General features: G+C 44.2%; 1 protein-coding gene across 6 annotated transcripts in view; it reads left to right on the top strand.

The window, feature by feature from the left end:
* Nucleotides 1-20538, top strand: part of LOC144507909 (ATP-binding cassette sub-family D member 2-like) — a 98974-nt gene that overhangs the window by 56681 nt on the left and 21755 nt on the right. For all 6 annotated transcript variants that reach the window (XR_013500163.1, XR_013500162.1, XR_013500164.1 and 3 more), the window contains one exon: nucleotides 5231-5376. Coding sequence is in view for 3 of the 6 variants with exons in the window: in XM_078235394.1 (XP_078091520.1) it covers nucleotides 5231-5376 (146 nt within the window). In the remaining 3 variants the exon portion in view is untranslated. The remainder of the gene's footprint in view (nucleotides 1-5230; nucleotides 5377-20538) is intronic.

Raw genomic sequence — 20538 nt, 5'->3', positions numbered from 1 at the left:
ACAACACACAACTGGAGGAAGGGGGTGTATGAAATGAGAGGCAAGCAAGTAGAAAAATAATTATAAGGAGGAACTAAGAGCATAAGAAACAATCGAATCAACCATAAGCAGTCAGCAAATGCTTCTCATAGAAGAAAGAACAGAAACCAAACCATTTCAGGCAATGTTCTTGTGCTCTTTTTCTACCTCCTTTCTTTGGTGCAAATGTTATCAGTTTCCTGATACAATAGTTGCCTTGTAAACACCTAAACAGTGTTTGATTCCCCTGGGATCACCAGAATCAAAATGGACCTGGTCTTAACCTAAAATTGTAAGAACCGCACATGATGTTTGGCACCACTCAATAATCTGTAGCATTAGCATGTTGACGTAAAGTCTGCATTTTTGGCATGAACATCTCAACTTTATCCTTCTGTTCATGCAATGATATTACTGGAGGATTATTTAGTTTCACCCCAGTCAGTCTTTTTCAGATCAGTTGATCTTTGTTCCACCCAGTGTGAATACTATGTTGGGGCTAAGATATGTTTAGAGATGTGCTTCAATGATATGTTAGGTAATGATTGTGTTGTCTGACTTCAAGAATATTCCCAATTATACTGCATAATTTTTCAATTCTGTTGGCTGGTTGTGAGATCGTAAAGTTTTAAATAATTAAGTTTATCAAATTACCCCATAATTAGATTTCTTGATGTAAGATGTTCCTTCCAAAAGGGCCTAAATCTGTTCTTCTATTACGGGGATCATATGACTTGTCAATAAGGAATCTGCAGGGAATCAAAGAACCACGCTTAATCTTTGTGTAATCAGAGTCTTTTGGAAGAATGGGAAATAATGTTTTCTTACTGTGGGCATGTTTGAAGCAGAAGACGAGGGAATCATCTATGGGGAATTCAGCATAAGACCGGAGCCATTTAAACTCTTTAGCCTTATTTAAGTCATCCAGGAACACCCCATCCAAAAGACAGCTGTGAATTTTGCACGTTGTGGTAACACACTTGCTTCTCGTCAGAGGCTCATGGATTTAAACCCTGTGAAAGATAAAATCCTGGTTCACACACGAGTCAAGACAAACTGGGGCCCAGCAGATTTTGGGACTGAGAGGTAAAAAACAGCAAGATTTCAGCAGTGAGGGCTTAAAACAGCAAGGCTTCAAACCAGAGAGGTTAAAACAGGGAGACTGCGGCACTGAAAGGTGAAAACAGTGAGACTGGGACACAGAGGTGAAAGCAGAGGAACTGGGACACTCGGATCGTGCTCCACCATTCAATTAGATTATGGTCGATCATCTCCTACAATGCCACTTCCCTGCACTATCGTCATACCCCGTGATGATTTATGCCTTGACCATGCTCAATGATCGAGCTTCCACAGTCCCCTAGGACTGAGGATTTCAAAGATTCACCTCCCTCATCTCAGTCTTAAACAGCCTACCTCTTATCCTGAGAAATAGCATTGCACCAATCCTTCAGATCCCACTGCAAAACCTTGAGGGAAGAGTCTTTCCATTCCTGTGTCAGCTGAATCTGTAAAGAATGGTCATTCTGACCTCTGCTGGGCACCCTTTAACTAGATATCCTTTCAGTAATAGCATGTGAGATTTCATTGTGCCTGTCCTCTGTGATTGGACAGGAAACTTGGAAGCAGGCTGTTAATGTCATGGCTGAGTTAAGGAACTACAGCAAAGCAAACTTCAATCACAACCTGATTTCCAGACAGCTCCTGGCCCCTGACCAACTCTTGCCCCCACCCCACTATAGGTTAGTGCAATTAAAATTCTACCCAGTGTATCTAGGAATTGAGCCGGAGAGGACAGAGTGCCTCTATGAACTGTAACTGATGAGCAACTATTTTTCCATATCGCAGCCTTCTAATTAGGGCTTTTTGAGTTATCAGTTTGTTGGGGCTGTAATAGCTTTTTATTAAGCTGTAGGTCAGCTTTTGCAAAGTTTCTAGGTTGGCAGGTGTTCAATAAGCTATATCTGAAGCATTTCAAAGCGTGGATAGCTGTAACGTATAAAATGCAATGAGGAACAATGGAAAAACAAACCCTTGTTACTTGCTTACGATACAGAAATTGTCTTTTCACTTTTTTTTTAGTTCTAGATTTGTAACATTTCATTATACCTTTTAATACAAACTAAAAACTAACAACGTGATGGAAGCTATTTCAATTCAAAGATGTCTATAGTTCTTTGGTTTACTCCAGATTATTCAAAATAATTCAACTTGCAAATATTCTTAGTTTTATTGTGTTTTTTCTCACCTTTATAAACATAGGGGTGGCGAAGATGGTAGCACAGTGATTATGTCGCTAAATGAGTAGTCCAGAAGTCCAGGTTATAGTTCTGGGGACATGGCACAGGGAGAGTGGCACAGTGGTTAGCATTCTTCCTCACAACCCCAGGGAACTGGGTTCAATTCGGCGTGACTGTATGGAGTTTGCACGTTCTCCCTGTGTCTACGTGGGTTTCATCTGGGTGCTTTGGTTTCCTCCCACAGTCCAAAGATGTGCAGGTTAGGTTGTTTGGCCATGCTAAGTTGCCCATTAGTGTCCCAAGATGTGTAGGTTAGGGAGATTAGCAAGGTAAAAATGTGGTGGATGGGGTGCACGTCAAAGTTAGCGTAGACTTGATGGGACTGCTTCTACACTGTCGGGATTCAATGGGTTCTAATCCCACTGTGGCAGCTGGTGGAGTTTAAATTCAATTAATAAATCTGGAATTAAAAACTAGCCTTGGTGAAAGTTATCATGAAACCATTGTCAATTGTTGTAATGCCCGTTAGAGAAGGAAGTCTGTCATCTTTACTTGATCTGGCTTCAGATCCACAGCAGTGTGGTTGACTCTTAACTACCCTCAGCAATGGCCCAGCAATCCCCTCAGATGAAGGGCAATTTGGGATGGGCAGCACGTGCTGAACTTGCTAGCGAGACCCAGATCCCATGAAATATTTAAAATTGTACAGGCTCATAATATTTGTGTCAATTTTGGGTCTCACAAAATTCATTTGTTCATTATATATTCCTAAGCTTGATGCAGCACAAGGCAACAGTTCATTTTGTTGTATGGGTTTGTGCTGCATCCCATTTATGTTTTCTCAGTGAAAATCTGCCTTTAGATCACAATGATGTAACCTCTGTATTCACCACAGTTGATACAGATGAAATAGAGCACCTCATGGAATTTGCATGCCTCAGTGTAGGGTCCATAAATTCTTAGTCTTTCTATTTAATGATTTCAAAAACAAAATATTGTTGGTTTCCCTACAAATGCATCACCAATGTTGTGTTTTCAGATATTTCTTCCTCCAGTGCAAGTGAATGAATGTTAGATATGGTTACAGCATCAGTTAAAAATCTGTTATACTGTCTAATCTTGGAGCATTCTTGGAAAACATATAGTATCGAATATTGCGGCTCAGAAGCAAGTTAGTATAGCTACTCTAAAGATTCACAATTTAGGGTGGAATTTTACGTTTTCTTCCGCCAATGGGATTTCCCGGTCCCACCGACATCAATGAACTTTTGAATAGCTCACTGTTTTATGGCCACACCCCAACCATAGTGGGGATATACAATTCTGCCCTTAATCATGCACATAAGTATAATGACATATCAAGATTGATACAAAATGAGTGGGACTCTAAAAGCTTTCTGCTGTGTCAGGAGGAACTAATAGTTTGAATCTCAAAAACGGAGAAAAGATTTATGCTTCAAGGAAAAGCCTCAAATTTTATATATTTAATGTCCTGGCCCGCGTATTGATATTCTCATGAAGAAATCTCTGGAAATTCAACTTCTGATTGGAAGATCGTGCCGTACGAGCCTGGTGGAGTTCTTCGAAAATGTGACTAAACACATTGACGAAGGGAAAGCGGTAGATGTGGTTTATATGGATTTTAGCAAGGCGTTCGATAAGGTCCCCCATGCAAGGCTTCTAGAAAAAGTGAGAGGGCATGGGATCCAAGGGGCTGCTGCCCTGTGGACCCAGAACTGGCTTGCCCAAAGGAGGCAGAGAGTGGGTATAGATGTGTCTTTTTCTAAATGGAGGTCAGTCACCAGTGGTGTGCCCCAGGGATCTGTTCTGGGACCGTTGCTGTTTGTCATTTTCATAAATGACCTGGATGAGGAAGTGGAGGGATAGGTTGGTAAGTTTGCCGACGACGCGAAGGTTGGTGGTGTTGTGGATAGGTTGGAGGGATGTCAGAAGTTACAGAGGGACACAGGTAGGATGCAAGACTGGGCGGAGAAGTGGCAGATGGACTTCAACCCAGATAAATGCGTAATGGTCCATTTTGGCAGGTCAAATGGGATGAAGGAGTACAATATAAAGGGAAAGACTCTTAGTACGGTAGAGGATCAGAAGGACCTTGGGGTCCGGGTCCACAGGACACTAAATTCGGCCCCGCAGGTGGAGGAGGTGGTTAAGAAGGCGTATGGTGTGCTGGCCTTTATCAATCGAGGGATTGAGTTTAGGAGTCCAGGGATAATGATGCAGCTATATAAGACCCTCGTCAGACCCCACTTAGAGTACTGTGCTCAGTTCTGGTCGCCTCATTACAGGAAGGATGTGGAAATGATTGGAAGGGTGCAGAGGAGATTTACAAGGGTGTTGCCTGGATTGAGTGACATGCCTTATGAGGATAGGCTGAGGGAACTCTGTCTTTTCTCCTTGGAGAGACGTAGGATGAGAGGAGACCTAATAGAGGTATATAAGATGTTGAGAGGCATAGATCGGGTGGACTCTCAGAGGCTTTTTCCCAGGGTGGAAATGGCTGCTACGAGAGGACACAGGTTTAACGTGCTGGGGGGTAGGTACAGGGGAAATTCTAGTGGGAAGTTTTTCACACAGAGGGTGGTGGGCGAGTGGAATCGGCTGCTGTCAGTGGTGGTGGAGGCAAACTCAATAGGGTCTTTTAAGAGACTCCTGGATGAGTACATGGGACTTAATAGGATGGAGGGTTATAGGTAGGCCTAAATGGTAGGGATATGTTCGGCACAACTTGTGGGCCGAAGGGCCTGTTTTGTGCTGTAGTTTTTCTACGTTTCTATGATGGGGGAATGGGGTGTGCAGATTTCTGTTCATTGGAACACTGGAAATTGGACATGCAGACCTCGGTCTGATTTATGATTTGTGCATTCGTTGAGACAATCCACAACCATTTACACTTTTATAATTGCAAATTATTTATCAATTGGTTAACTATTTTTTTTCATTTGGATTCACAGGCCTTACATGTCTGTTGGAACTCTACGAGATCAGGTTATCTACCCGGACTCTGTGGAAGACATGAGTGAGAAAGAGTACACCGATCTGGATCTGGAGCATATCCTAGACATTGTTCACCTGAACCACATAGTACAGAGAGAGGGAGGTACGACAAATGACTACTATTTTACTAGAAAGCATTTCTGTATGCTATTTTAATTTTCAAAACCCATCATTTAATCTTGCTTCCAAGTTTGGACTTCGTAGATGGATTTGGTCTAATAGTCACAGCTTTAGTCAGTACCCGTTCACACTAATAGTTAGAAAACAGTGTTCTGTCCAATTTATCATTAGTAATACTATAGGAATCTGATGGTACGTGATGAATTCAAAGCAAACATAAAAGTTGATTGCACAGGATTATATGTGAATTATTTTTTACGAGACATACATTCACTCAAAGTATTTTTAGAATACTTGTAAAATTTGTAAATACAGTAAACTTTGTGTTATCTGCCACTCCATTAACTGGTATTTTTCAATAACTGTAATTTCTGACAGATTTTTTTTGTTTTAAAAGCTGATCACTGTGTTCAGATAATGCATATTTTTTTAAAAAACTCAGAATAACAATAGATTGTAAATCTGCATGATTTGTTCTTGGGCTTTGCATGGAAATTATTAAATCGCTTTTGGTTGTTGTGCCTGAACAAAGATGTACTGCACCTTGTCTTGTGTCCAGAATAAGTCCCCATTAACCAGTCAGCACCTCCCATTTTCTGAACATGTTGGGTGACAAAAGATTTTATTGTGCTTTGAAATCTGCCTTAGTTTTTTACACTACTGAACAGAAAATATATATAAAACCTTTTGAAATTCTTGCATATTTATCAGCTTCCTTTGCCATTTCTGTTTCAGTTTGCAGTAATTATAAATTTTGAAACCTTTCTTAATTATCCACATTAAACTTATCAGCTGAAATTTATGCAGCTGTTATTGCCTCTGAGAGCGCTTAGCCCCAGTTCCCTGACATTTGTGTTACCCAGTTCCAAAGAATAGATTTACATAGCTGGTCACTTAGTTTTTGAAGGAATAGTCACTGGTATGGTTTCTGTTGGCTTCACATGTCACATTTTATAATGTTCTCTACTCTGTAATTTATTTCCAGGGAGCATTGACCTGAGTTTTTATATTGAATCATGTGCCAATTATATGTTGAATCACATTTTCCATTATGAAAAAAGATTGACAGGCAATTAATGAGAGTCTGGACACAATGCAGACGCAATGCAGTACTACTTTACATCAGCAAATTATATTCTACTGCAGACATGGACAGATACTTGAGCAGTTGCTTTTGATGGACTACCAATTTACTGGCACAAAGCTTAAGGAGTGGAATAAAATTATTCTCTTTGTAATCCAAATGGAGAACTTTGCCCATTGGGAATGCAAATGGTTAAATTAATCAAGGAGACATGGTGGCACAGTGATTAGCACTCCCCTTGAGGTAATCTTCAAGTTCTTGCAATATAAACTGTGGCCCATTGTCACTGACAATTTGTCAAAGTTTGCAAAAATCTCCTGCAGTTTCTCAATGGTTTTCTCCACCACCACTTCTGGCCAGTTAGAGTACATGTCAACTACAACCAAGAGCATTTACCTGTTGACTGTGCGACATATTGGCACAATAGTTAGCACTGCTGCCTCCCAGTGCCAGGGACCCAGATTTGATTCCGGCCCTGGGTGGTTGGCTGTGTGGAGTTTGCATGTTCGCTCCATGCCTGCGTGGATTTCTTCTGGTTTCCTCCCACAGTCCAAAGGTGTGCCGGTTAGGTAGATTGGACATGCTAATTTTCCCCTTAGAGTTCAAAGATGTGGAGGTTAGGTGAATTAGCTATGGTAAATGCGCAGGATTACGGGGATAGAACGGGGAGAGTGGGTCTAGGTCGAATGTTCTTTTGGAGAGTCGAAGCAGATTCGAAGGGTCGAATGGCTTCTCTCTGCACTGTATGGTTTCTATGAACTCACGCCACCCATGATTTTCTAGCCATTAAATTTAATAGATGGAACATTGTGAGCTATATGAACATGATTCCCCAGTTCAGTGCTTCATTGATAATAATGAAGTGAAAAATTTTGGCATGCATATGGTACGTTTCCCTTTATTATAAGACCACTTCCAAAATTTTGAACAGATTACTTTTCATTTCTCTTGAGAGTAAATGTAATTTTAGTCAGTGATCCCTATGTGATTTTTTTTGTTGTTGTTGCGTACCTCCTGCATATTGCAATGCACAGTACTTTTACCAATAGTTTTCATCCCAGGGATTTAGAGGAAGAAAGTGAGAGCACTGCAGGTGCCCGAACTATGATTTTCCAAAGTTCTCTCAATTCAGGAACCATTCATTTTGATTGAAAAATTCCACATGTCATTTCGCTATTTAAGAAAGGTGAGAAAGGAAACCAGGGAATTATAGACCAGTTAGCCTAACATCTATTGTTGAGAAATTACCTTTGTCTGTAATTAAGGATGGAGCAACTGAACACCTTGAAAAATTTTAGATGACACGATAGAGCCAGCATGAATTTCTAAAGGGTTAGTCATACCTGATAAACCCAATTTCATGTTTTTTGTAGGTGACTAAAGTAGTGTACAAGGCAATATCTATGAGAGTCATTTATATGGACTTCAACAGACATTCAATAAAATTTTTCGAAGAGCCTGTAGATGAAGGCTGAAACTCTTGGAATTGAAGACATATTAATGACCTGGCTAGGGTGTGATGTGGACATCGCTGGCTGGCCAGCATTTATAGCCAAACCCTAATTGCCTTGAGAAGGTGGTGGTCAGCTGCTTTCTTGAACTGCTGCAGGTATAGATACACCCAAAATGCTGTTAGGAAGGGAGTTCCAAGTTTCTGACCCAGCGATATTGATGGGTATACTTCCACGGCAAGATGCTGATTGATGTGGGGGCAACTTCCAGCTGGTGATGTTTCTGTGTTTATGCTGCCATTATCCTTCCAGATGATAGCAGTCGTAGGTTTGGAAGGTGCTTCCAAAGGAGCCTTGGCAAGTTTCCTGCAGTGCATCTTGTAGATGGTACAGACTGCTGCTACTGTTTGTTGGTGATGGAGGGAGTGAATGTTTGTGTAAGGGGTAGCAAACAAGCAGACTGCTTTGTCCTGGATGGTGTTGAGCTTCTTGAGTGTTGTTGGAGCTGCACTCATGCAGGTAAGTGAAGAGTTTTCCATCACACTCCTGACTTGTGCTGTGTGGATGGTGTACAGGCTTTGGGGAGTCAGGAAGTGAGTTATTTGCCGCAGTATTCCTAGCCTCTGACCTGCTCTTGTAACCACAGTATTCATATCGTGAGTCCAATCCAGTTTCAGGTCAATGGTAACCCCCAGAGTATTGATAGTGGGAGGTTCAGCAATGGCAATGCCATTGAATGACAAGGGGCGATGGTTGGATTCATTCTTGTTGCAGATGGTGATTGCCTGGCACTTGTGTGGTGCGAATGTTGCTTGTTACATGTAATTCAAGCCAGGATATTGTAAATGATTTTATTTAAAACATGCTCACTTCTGAGACCGATATGGGTAGTTCTGTTGTACTTCATCTGGAAATTTTGGCTACACAGATCAAGCTTCTTTTACTGATCAAAGTGTATTTTACACTCTAGGTTAGCCCAGAAATTAAACAGAGCTACTCACTGCTGTTGCACTATTATCTTAAACGTAAAGGAAAAATAAATGAGGATGTATGTTGCATTACCTAGCTGTGGCTTCGTGTTCCTCACTGAATGAGATCACTCTCCTTATTCAAAATACTGACTTTATTCCTTTATAGAACATAGAAAAACTGCAGCACAAACAGGCCCTTCGGCCCACAAGTTGTGCCGAACACATCCCTACCTTCTAGACCTACCTATAACCCTCCATCCTATTAAGCTCCATGTACTCATCCAGGAGTCTCTTAAAAGACCCTATTGAGTTCGCCTCCACCACCACTGACGGCAGCCGATTCCACTCGCCCACCACCCTCTGTGAAAAACTTACCCCTAACATCTCCCCTGTACCTACCCCCCAGCACCTTAAACCTGTGTCCTCTCGTAGCAGACATTTCCACCCTGGGAAAAAGCCTCTGAGAGTCTCTGAGAGTCCACCCGATCTATAAAGGTAATTACAGGCGCATGAGGGAGGAACTGACAAAAATCGACTGGAAGCAGAGCCTAATGGGAAAGACAGTAGAACAGCAATGGCAGGAGTTTCTGGGAGTAATTGAGGACACAGTGCAGAGGTTCATCCCAAACAAAAGAAAGGTTATCAGAGGGGGGATTAGGCAGCCATGGCTGACAAAGGAAGTCAGGGAATGCATCAAGGCAAAAGAGAGAGCCTATAATGTGGCAAAGAGTAGTGGGAAGTCAGAAGATTGGGAAGGCTATAAAAACAAACAGAGGATAACAAAGAGAGAAATAAGGAAGGAGAGGATCAAATATGAAGGTAGGCTAGCCAGTAACATTAGGAATGATAGTAAAAGTTTCTTTAAATACATTAAAAACAAACGGGAGGCAAAAGTAGACATTGGGCCGCTCCAAAATGACGCTGGTAATCTAGTGATGGGAGACAAGGAAATAGCTGAGGAACTTAATAAGTACTTTGCGTCAGTCTTCACAGTAGAAGACATGAGTAATATCCCAACAATTCAGGAAAGTCAGGGGGCAGAGTTGAATATGGTTGCCATCACAAAGGAGAAAGTGCTAGAGAAACTAAAAGGTCTGAAAATTGATAAATCTCCGGGCCCAGATGGGCTACATCCTAGAGTTCTAAAGGAGATAGCTGAAGAAATAGTGGAGGCGTTAGTTATGATCTTTCAAAAGTCACTGGAGTCAGGGAAAGTCCCAGAGGATTGGAAAATCGCTGTTGTAACCCCACTGTTCAAGAAGGGAACAAGAAAAAAGATGGAAAATTATAGGCCAATTAGCCTAACCTCAGTTGTTGGCAAAATTCTAGAATCCATCGTTAAGGATGAGATTTCTAAATTCTTGGAAGTGCAGGGTCGGATTAAGACAAGTCAGCATGGATTTAGTAAGGGGAGGTCGTGCCTGACAAACCTGTTAGAGTTCTTTGAAGAGATAACAAATAGGTTAGACCAAGGAGAGCCAATGGATGTTATCTATCTTGACTTCCAAAAGGCCTTTGACAAGGTGCCTCACGGGAGACTGCTGAGTAAAATAAGGGCCCATGGTATTCGAGGCAAGGTACTAACATGGATTGACGATTGGCTGTCAGACAGAAGGCAGAGAGTTGGGATAAAAGGTTCTTTCTCAGAATGGCAACCGGTGACAAGTGGTGTCCCGCAGGGTTCAGTGTTGGGGCCACAGCTGTTCTCTTTATATATTAACGATCTAGATGACGGGACTGGGAGCATTCTGGCCAAGTTTGCCGATGATACAAAGATAGGTGGAGGGGCAGGTAGTATTGAGGAGGTGGGGAGGCTGCAGAAAGATTTAGACAGTTTAGGAGAGTGGTCCAAGAAGTGGCTGATGAAATTCAACGTGGGCAAGTGCGAGGTCGTACACTTTGGAAAAAAGAATAGAGGCATGGACTATTTTCTAAACGGTGACAAAATTCATAATGCTAAAGTGCAAAGGGACTTGGGAGTCCTAGTCCAGGATTCTCTAAAGGTAAACTTGCAGGTTGAGTCCGTAATTAAGAAAGCAAATGTAATGTTGTCATTTATCTCAAGAGGCTTGGAATACAAAAGCAGGGATGTACTTCTGAGGCTTTATAAAGCACTGGTTAGGCCCCATTTGGAGTACTGTGAGCAATTTTGGGCCCCACACCTCAGGAAGGACATACTGGCACTGGAGCGGGTCCAGCGGAGATTCACACGGATGATCCCAGGAATGGTAGGCCTGACATACGATGAACGTCTGAGGATCGTGGGATTATATTCATTGGAGTTTAGGAGGTTGAGGGGAGATCTGATAGAAACTTACAAGATAATGAACGGCTTAGATAGGATGGACGTAGGGAAGTTGTTTCCATTAACAGGGGAGACTAGGACGCGGGGGCACAGCCTTAGAATAAAAGGGAGTCACTTTAGAACAGAGATGAGGAGAAATTTCTTCAGCCAGAGAGTGGTGGGTCTGTGGAATTCATTGCCACAGAGGGCTGTGGAGGCCGAGACGTTGAGCGTCTTCAAGACAGAAATTGATAAATTCTTGATTTCTCGAGGAATTAAGGGCTATGGGGAGAGAGCGGGTAAATGGAGTTGAAATCAACCATGATTGAATGGTGGAGTGGACTCGATGGGCCGAATGGCCTTACTTCCGCTCCTATGTCTTATGGTCTTATGGTCTTATGCCTCTCAACATCTTATACAGCTCTATTAGGTCTCCTCTCATCCTTCGTCTCTCCAAGGAGAAAAGACTGAGCTCCCTCAGCCTATCCTCATAAGGCATGCCACTCAATCCAGGCAACATCCTTGTAAATCTCCTCTGCACCCTTTCAATCTTTTCCACATCCTTCCTATAGTGAGGCGACCAGAACTGAGCACAGTACTCCAAGTGGGGTCTGACGAGGGTCTTATATAGCTGCATCATTATCCCTGGACTCCTAAACTCAATCCCTCGATTGATAAAGGCCAGCACACCATACGCCTTCTTAACCACCTCCTCCACCTGCGGGGCCGATTTTAGAGTCCTATGGACCCGGACCCCAAGGTCCTTCTGATCCTCTACAGTACCAAGAGTATTTCCCTTTATATTGTACTCCTTCATCCCATTTGACCTACCAAAATGGACCACGACGCATTTATCTGGGTTGAAGTCCATCTGTCACTTGTCCGCCCAGTCTTGCATCCTATCTATGTCCCTCTGTAACTTCTGACATCCCTCCAGACTATCCACAACCCCACCAACCTTCGTGTCGTCGGCAAACTTACCAACCCATCCCTCATCCAGGTCATTTATGAAAATGACAAACAGCAAGGGTCCCAGAACAGATTCCTGAGGCACACCACTGGTGACCGACCTCCGTTTAGAAAAAGACCCATCTATACCCACTCTCTGCCTCCTTTGGGCAAGCCAGTTCTGGATCCACCGGGCAGCAGCCCCTTGGATGCCATGCCCTCTCACTTTTTTGGGAAGCCTTGCATGGGGGACCTTATCGAACGCCTTGCTAAAATCCATATAAACCACATCTACCGCCTTCCCTTCGTCGATGCGTTAAGTCACATTTTCGAAGAACTCCACCAGGCTCGTAAGGCACGATCTGCCCTTGACAAAGCCATGCTGAGTATTCTTGAGCATACTAAACCTCTCTAAATGCTCATATATCCTGTCCCTCAGGATCTTCTCCATCAGTTTACCAACCACTGAGGTTAGACTCACCGGTCGGTAATTACCTGGGCTATCCCTATTCCCCTTCTTGAAAATAGGAACCACATCCGCAATCCTCCAATCCTCCGGCACCTCTCCCGTCTCCATCGACGACACAAAGATCATCGCCAGAGGCTCTGCAATCTCTTCCCTCGCCTCCCACAGTAACCTGGGGTACATCCCATCCGGACCCGGCGACTTATCTATCTTGATGCCATTCAAAGATTCCGGCACAACCTCTTTCTTAAAGTCCATATACTCAATCCTTTCAGTCCACCGCACGCCCGCAGTACATCCACCCAGGTCCTTCTCCTCTGTGAAAACCGAGGCAAAATACTCATTGAGCACCTCTGCCATTTCTACTGGTTCCGTACAGACTTTCCCGCCTTCACCTTTTGTAGGCCCTATTCCGTCACGTCTCATCCTTTTACTCTTCACATATTTATAGAACGCCTTAGGGTTCTCCTTCATCCTACCTGCCAGGGCCTTCTCGTGACCCCTTCTGGCTCTCCTAATTTCCTCCTTTAGTCCCTTCCTACAAGCCGTATACTCTTCTAAATCCCTATCTTCGCCAAGCTCTCTGAGCCTTTTGTACGCTTTCCTTTTCTTCTCTATCTGCTATCAAGTGACTAGAATTTTATTTATACTGTGTACATCATTTTTTTTGTCGGTCCCAATAAACAATGGGCAGAAATTTCTCATCTTGCTGTGGCAGGTTCCCTGGTGCATGGAAGTGGAGAATGTAGCAAGTACCAAAAAATTGGAATCCCACTGGTGTGAAAACAATTCTCAATTCTCCTCGATGGCAAGTCAGATATCCCACTGACAAGTGGTGTGAATGCCATTTTTATTCATTACTGTCTCATGAATGCTCATTAAACCTGTTGCTTTCGGAGTCACATGCTACCTTCCAATCTTGCATCATGCCAGTGGGGAATCACATCGGTCTGAATCATGTTCAAAAAAGGGTGGCGTACAGTGATCTGACCTCACTTTGCTTGTGATTTTGAGATGAGTGCTACGTTCATAGCCTACCTCCCACAACATTGCACCGATCTTGTGAGGCCACACTGTCTCTCACTCACTTGCAAATAAGCTAGTCTTCTTTGGTAGAGCCAAACTGTGCATGATCCCATATGAGCATTATTCCCTGGAGTGGGAATACAACGTATGTGCCATGCATAGCCATGTAGCGTGGCCCGCTGCACCAAAGGACTGCCTGTTCTCTATCATTCTTGACTGAGGTCCACAGAGCCCAAGGACAATCTGTACCCTCTCCTGACAGTGAGCCCAAGGAGTACCTCTGTTCTGACTCTGACCTGCTGGCCCCAGACCAAGGACTTTGACTGTCAATGAGTTAACCATTGCCCTCATGACTGAATATTGCACTGTCTTGCTTCCCACACCCAATCCCCCCTTCATGAGTCTCATAATGTCACACCGCTGGGGATGTAGTGTTCATCTGCTCCCAATGGGTGCCTCTGTAATGCAGAAGGACAGAACTGATTAGCAGTATTCAGGCAGGACTGGCATTTAGATAGAGACCAATATTTTGGCTCGGGAAGGATAATGGACATACGCAGGGCAAAGTGGCAGGAAGGCATTGAAAAGTGTTGGGGGAGGTGGAACAACATACGGCAAAGGGGTAGGCAGGCTTTCAAGGAGGTGGGAAAGGAGGGGGATTGGCGGCTGGAGCTCGGCAACGGAAACCAAGATGCTGACAAACAAATGGTTGGATCAGGTGCCAGAAGTACGAATGGAAGGGGATGCACGCAGTCTCCAGAATAGGAATGGGGGGGTGAGGTGTGGTGGTATTTGTTAGTGTGGAACACGAGTATTTTGTCCCAAGCTCTGGTAGATCACATCTGCCGCATCCTTCAGGAGCACAGTGCACCCCATGGAGTCGGAGGCTATCTCCTGCCAGTAGCCTTGAAGGCGGTCATCATGCTCGACGATTTTGCTGGAGGATCGTTCCAGGGAACCATAGGAGACCTATGTGGTTTCTCTCAGTAAACCACACATAGGTGCATCAAGGAGGTAACAGATACCCTCTACAGCAAGACACATCTCTGTGAAGTTTGCGCTCAGTAAAGATAGCAAGACTGCAAATTTCAACAGATTTGCTGCTATATCCAGCTCCCTGTACAAGATTATGAAGGGGATAGATAGGGTGAACAGTGGGAAGCTTTTTCCCAGGTTGGAGGTGACGATCACGAGGGGTCACGGGCTCAAGCTGAGAGGGGCAAAGTATAACTCAGATATCAGAGGGTGGTGTGGGCCTGGAATGCGCTGCCAAGTAGGGTGGTGGAGGCAGGCACACTGACATCGTTTAAGACTTAGCTGGATAGTCACATGAGCAGCCTGGGAATGGAGGGATACAAACGATTGGTCTAGTTGGACCAAGGAGCGGCACAGGCTTGGAGGGCCGAAGGGCCTGTTTCCTGTGCTGTACTGTTCTTTGTTCTTTGTACAGGGCACAATAGACTGCACCCATGTGGCTTTAAGGATACCAAGGTAGCAGCCCCTAATGTTTATAAACTATAAAGGCTTTTATTCCATTAATGTGCAATTGGACTGCAATCATCAGAAGCACATAATGCATGTTTGTGCCATCAAATGTATTAGCTGAAGTGTAATAGTTTTACAGTGGTTGCATACTCATGACCCAAAAGTGGTTTCAATATTTCTTTGTTTTCCTATCCTTCTAACATCTGCAGCCTGGAGGCAACCTTCTGACTGCGACTCCTGATGCAGTGATTACCTGAGTGGACACTACTTGGCCTGAGACCTGTAGGGCCCCAGCCTGATGAGGGTCTCCTGCTCAGAGGAAAATACACCCTCATAATCTATGCAGCGGTGTGGATGGAGACACAAGCAGGGGTGATTCAGAGTAGCTCGACATATTGGGGTGTTCTGAGTAGAAGCTCCCAAGGTGTCTGGCTGATGCTCATCCTCCTTGTGGGTGCTTGTGGGCCCCTCCCTAGCTCCTTGAGGAGAAGGGGCACCCGGAGGAAGGTCAAGGTACCTTTTCCCATCTTGCTTCGACATTGATGGTGTCCACCAGTACGTGTGGCCATGGCGTCTGGGGCCGCGCGCAAATCTAGCAATACTTGTCTGACCAATGTTTCCATGGCGGTTCTCATGGTGTCCCTGAGGTGTGCCATGCTGGAGCCACGACATCAGACATAACGCGGGTGGACTCCTTCATCATTTGCTCCAGTCTGTTGATAGTTAGCACTGCTGCCTCTCAGCGCCAGGGATCTGGGTTTGATTCTGACCTTGAGATGATTGTGTGGAGTTTGTACATTCTCCCTGTGTCTGTGTGGGTTTCCTCCGGGTGCTCCAGTTTCGCCCCACAGTTCAACGATGTGCAGGTTAGGTGGATTGGTCATACCAAATTGCCCCTTAGTCTCCCAAGTTAGGTTAGATGGAATAGTCACGGTAAATGTGTGGGTATGCTGATGGCGCAGGAGTGGGCCTGGGTGGGATGTTTTGTTGGGGAGTTGGTGCAGACATGATGGGTCAAATGGCCTCCTTCTGCACTGTAGCGATTCTATAACTACCGCATCGATCATAGAGTCATAGAATCCCAACAGTGCAGAAGGAGGCTGTTTGGCTCATCGAGTCTGCACTGACCACAATCCCACCCAGGCCCTATTCCTGTAACCCCATGTATTTGCCCTGTTAATCCCCCTTTAAACTAGGGTCAATTTAGCAGGCTCTCTTTAGCATGGCCAATCAACCTAACCCGCACATCTTGGGACTGTGGGAGGAAACCCACACAGACATGGGGAGAATGGGCAAACTCCACAGACACTGACCCAAGGCTGGAATTGAACCTGGGTCCCTGGTGCTGTGAGGCAACAGTGCTAACCACTGTACCGCCATGCCGCCCTGATGTCCTGCTGCCTGTCATTGCACCTCCAGCGATGTGCTGGCAGTCACTCACAGAGGCTCATAATCTGACTCTGACTTAGCGGTGGGCTGGTCTCCAGATGTCCTCTGAGATTGGGAGATCTGAGTTGTACCTGCTTCTGAAGGCTCAGAGCCGCGTCAGTGAGGTGTTCCGCAGTAGGTGATCCTAGTCTAGAGCTATGCCCCTCCAAAGTATGTGTGCCTGCACTGAGGGAGGGTGTGGGTGAGCACACAGTAATCATTCTTCCTCAGTAGCTTCCTCAACCAAGGTGGGCTGGTGATTATGTTGGGTCTCCTCGTGTGCCTGCTGGGTCTATAATGGAAAGAAGAGAGTACTAATTCATGAGCAAGCAGGATACAAAATTGCATGTTACTCACTGTGAATGTCAGATGTGATGGACTCATGGAGGTCTCAACTGTACGAGGTTTCTGAGGCAAGCCCACAGGAGCGATCTCCCCAGCCAGCTCTGCAGCATCCTCCTCAAACTGGATGAGAGGAATAATGAGGGCTGTCGCTCCTCCAGTCTGGGATCTTTTCCGTCTGTTGTGGGCCATCTTGCCCTGGATGAAGGCAAAAGAAAGGAATATGATGAGAAGGCATGGAGCTTGGGTTTGGAAACATGCATGCCCACTGTGTATGGTGAGCTCTCCCCAGCCAGGGCTGAGGATGGAGTGTGAGCACCATGATCGATGAGATGGTAGTGATGTCCAAAGATGTGCGGGTTAGGTTGATTGGCCATGTTAAAATTGCCCCTTAGTGTCCTGGGATGTGTAGATTAGAGGGATTAGCGGGTAAAATATGTAGGGATATGGGGGTAGGGCCTGGGTGGGATTGTGGTCGGTGCAGACTCGATGGGCCGAATGGCCTCTTTCTGTACTGTCGGGTTTCTATGATTTCTATGATTTCATGGTGGCACAGTGGTTAGGGACCAGGTTCAATTCCAGCCTTGGGTGACTGTGTGGAGTTTGCATGTTCTCCCCGTGTCTGCTTGGGTTTCTCCACAGTGCTCCAGTTTCTTACAGTCCAAAGATGTGTAGGTTAGTTGGATTGCCATGGTAAATTACTCCTTGGTGTCAGAGGGATGAACAAGGTAAATACATGGAGTAACGGGGATATATATGGCCTAGGTGGGATTGTTATCAATGCAGGTTTGATGGGCCAAATGACCTACTTCTACACTGTAGTGATTCTTCTATATCAGTGATCATGTGTGTCCTTGGTTAATGGTTGTGTGAGATCCCTGAAGAATGTAGCCCTTTGAGTGGATGATGCCATGATAGTTTGATAGTCAAGGGAGCTGAATGATTACTTACTCTGGCGGAACGGATGAGGTCATTCATCCTCTTCCTGCACTGGATAGCATTCTGGGCATGGACAGGCTCTGCTATGGCCACCCAGGTGAGGTTGGTATGCTTTCTTGAGCCGTCCCTTGGCCGGGTACAGCAAATCCCTATGCTGCTGCATTCCTCAAATCAAGTCCTTGAGGGTGTTGGGGCTGAAGCATCCTCCTTCGTCTTATTTCCAGACACCTGTGTGTCCTGGAAACGGATGGACTGGAGAGAGTGAGATATTTGTGCTCGGGTGGCGTTTGAATATAGTGCCCAGGACTAAGGGTCGTGAATGAAGCCCAGTCCATTACTCAAACCAGCCTCCCACCCATTGACACTGTCTACACTTCCCGCTGCCTTGGAAAAGCAGCCAGCATAATTAAGGACACCATGCATCCCGGACATTCTCTCTTCCACCTTCTTCCGTCGGGAAAAAATATAAAAATCTGAGGACACGTATCAACCGACTCAAGAACAGCTTCTTCCCTGCTGCCATCAGACTTTTGAATGGACCTACCTTACATTAAGTTCATCTTTCTCTACACCCTAGCTATGACTGTAACACTGCATTCTGCACTACATCCTTTCCTTCTCTATGAACGGTATGCTTTGTATAATGTGCAAGAAACAATACTTTTCACTATATACCAATACATGTGACAATAATAAATCAAATCACATCAAACCTTTGACTCCTTCCAGATAATGGCAGGGTGGGTGAATCACGTGTCAGGTGATTTGGAGAGCGACTTATCTGTGCATAATTAATGAGCTTCTGAGCACAGAATTGGGTGCCATTTTCCGCTGTTGCGATTAGTAGAACATCACCGTGGAATCTGGCACTTAGTTTCAAACTGAATTTCCTTTAAAAACATACTTACATGGACACAGTTGCTTTTTTTCCTGACACACACTATTGGCTGATCTTGCAACATTGAATTGAAGTTGCTAAATCTAAACTACAGCAAAAAATTTTTATCCTTTTGAACTAATGACTGCTGCAAAGTTTTTGCGCAAGTAAAGTGAATATTTACTTTTTTGAAAAGGCCTACAAGCAAAGATATTTCCAGAGATCACAGTGCTGCTTTCCCTATTTGCATCAGCTCTTGTCCACCGAGTCTGTGTAACTACCCGTACCTAACTGTGTAACTACCCGTTCTGAGGAGGTGATCCAGAACAAGGCCTGATGGAAATAGATTTTTCCAGCCATGGGTCTTTCCAGAAATGATACAAAGGGAAGATTGCTAGTAAAATAGCCCAAGGACGCTGATGAAAAGGTGAAAAACTTCAGTGACAGAGGGTGGTATTTTACAGACCTGTTGTGGCTTGGGGCAAGCTTGTAAAGTCTGGAAAACCATTCAGAAGCCCATTGGCTTGAGCGGTACTGGAAAATCTCCCTGGCAGGAGAGGCTATAAAATTCTGCCCAGAGTCTCTAGTTTACAAGAAATTCGTTTTTTAAAGCAGTATTTTCTATAGTAAGAAAATGTTCTGTTTGGAACAAATAAATTTCCATCTCAGCACATTGATTTGTATCCACACACAACAAAATGTTCACTTTACTTGCGCAAAAACTTCGCAGCAGTCATTAGTTCAAAAGGATAAAAAATGTTTTGCTGTAGTTTAGATTTAGCAACTTCAATTCAATGTTGCAAGATCAACCAATAGTGTGTGTCGGAAAAAAAGCAACTGTGTCCGTGTAAGTGTGTTTTTAAAGGAAATTCAGTTAATTAACTTCTTTTGTGGGCTCTTAAAAATGGCAGCGAATGATGTCAAAACCAGGCATAGTAAAAATATGTAGATCCAGAATTCATGTACAATTCAAAACCGCATTTCCTCCTTTTGATTATTCTCAAAGTCCTACATAAATCTTACTCCAAAACAAAGCTGCATTTTGCCAAAATAATTCCAAGTTCCATTAATTCAGGGCTAACTGGTGATGCAACAATTCAACGTATAGTTAGATACAGGCCTGCAGTTCATTGTCCAGCAATTTCCTGATCTCTGTTCAGCTGGTGCTAGTGGGTGGGAGCTCAGTGGGGCAATGGTTGCTGAGAGGACTGTGGAGACCATCTGCTTCTCAGTCGGGCAAGTCAACCTGGGCTCTTCCCCCGAGATGACTTGTTATAGTGTCATAACTAGTTATCCAGCGATTCTTTTCTTTTGAGTAATGGTGTCTAAGTGAAAAGGGAAAGTAAAAGTTCAGAAAGATTCTTTCATCCACTTACAGCTATTCCGTGCAGAATCAGCTGCACTTGAAACATCTCATAATATGTGGATATTTCTGGAGTGAGAAGGGACTTATTGGGTGAATTTTACTATTAGAATAAATCAAAGTATTTCCATAAACCTCCAGAACACACAGGACAGAGATGGATACATTTGATATATGGCTTTCAAATCTGCAACAATGTGCAAATAAAATAGCATACAGGTGTTAAGGGAGTCCATGCAAAAACAATAAATGCTGGAAATGTACACATGAACGTACGTACACCTGCAAAAGATTAATATTTGGATGGATGCCTTCAGAATCGCTCATTGCAGAGGAGGCCCTTCAACCCATTGAGTCTGCACTGACATATGAGAAACCCCTGACTTACCTAGCTACTTAATGCTATGCCCTTGGTCCATAGCCTTGAATGTTGTGCCAAGTGCTCATCAAGGCACTTTTTAAATGATGTGAGGCAACCTGC

Source organism: Mustelus asterias, chromosome 19 (genome assembly GCF_964213995.1).
Source record: "Mustelus asterias chromosome 19, sMusAst1.hap1.1, whole genome shotgun sequence".
NCBI lineage: Eukaryota > Metazoa > Chordata > Chondrichthyes > Carcharhiniformes > Triakidae > Mustelus > Mustelus asterias.
This window is presented reverse-complemented; position numbering and strand designations above follow the sequence as displayed.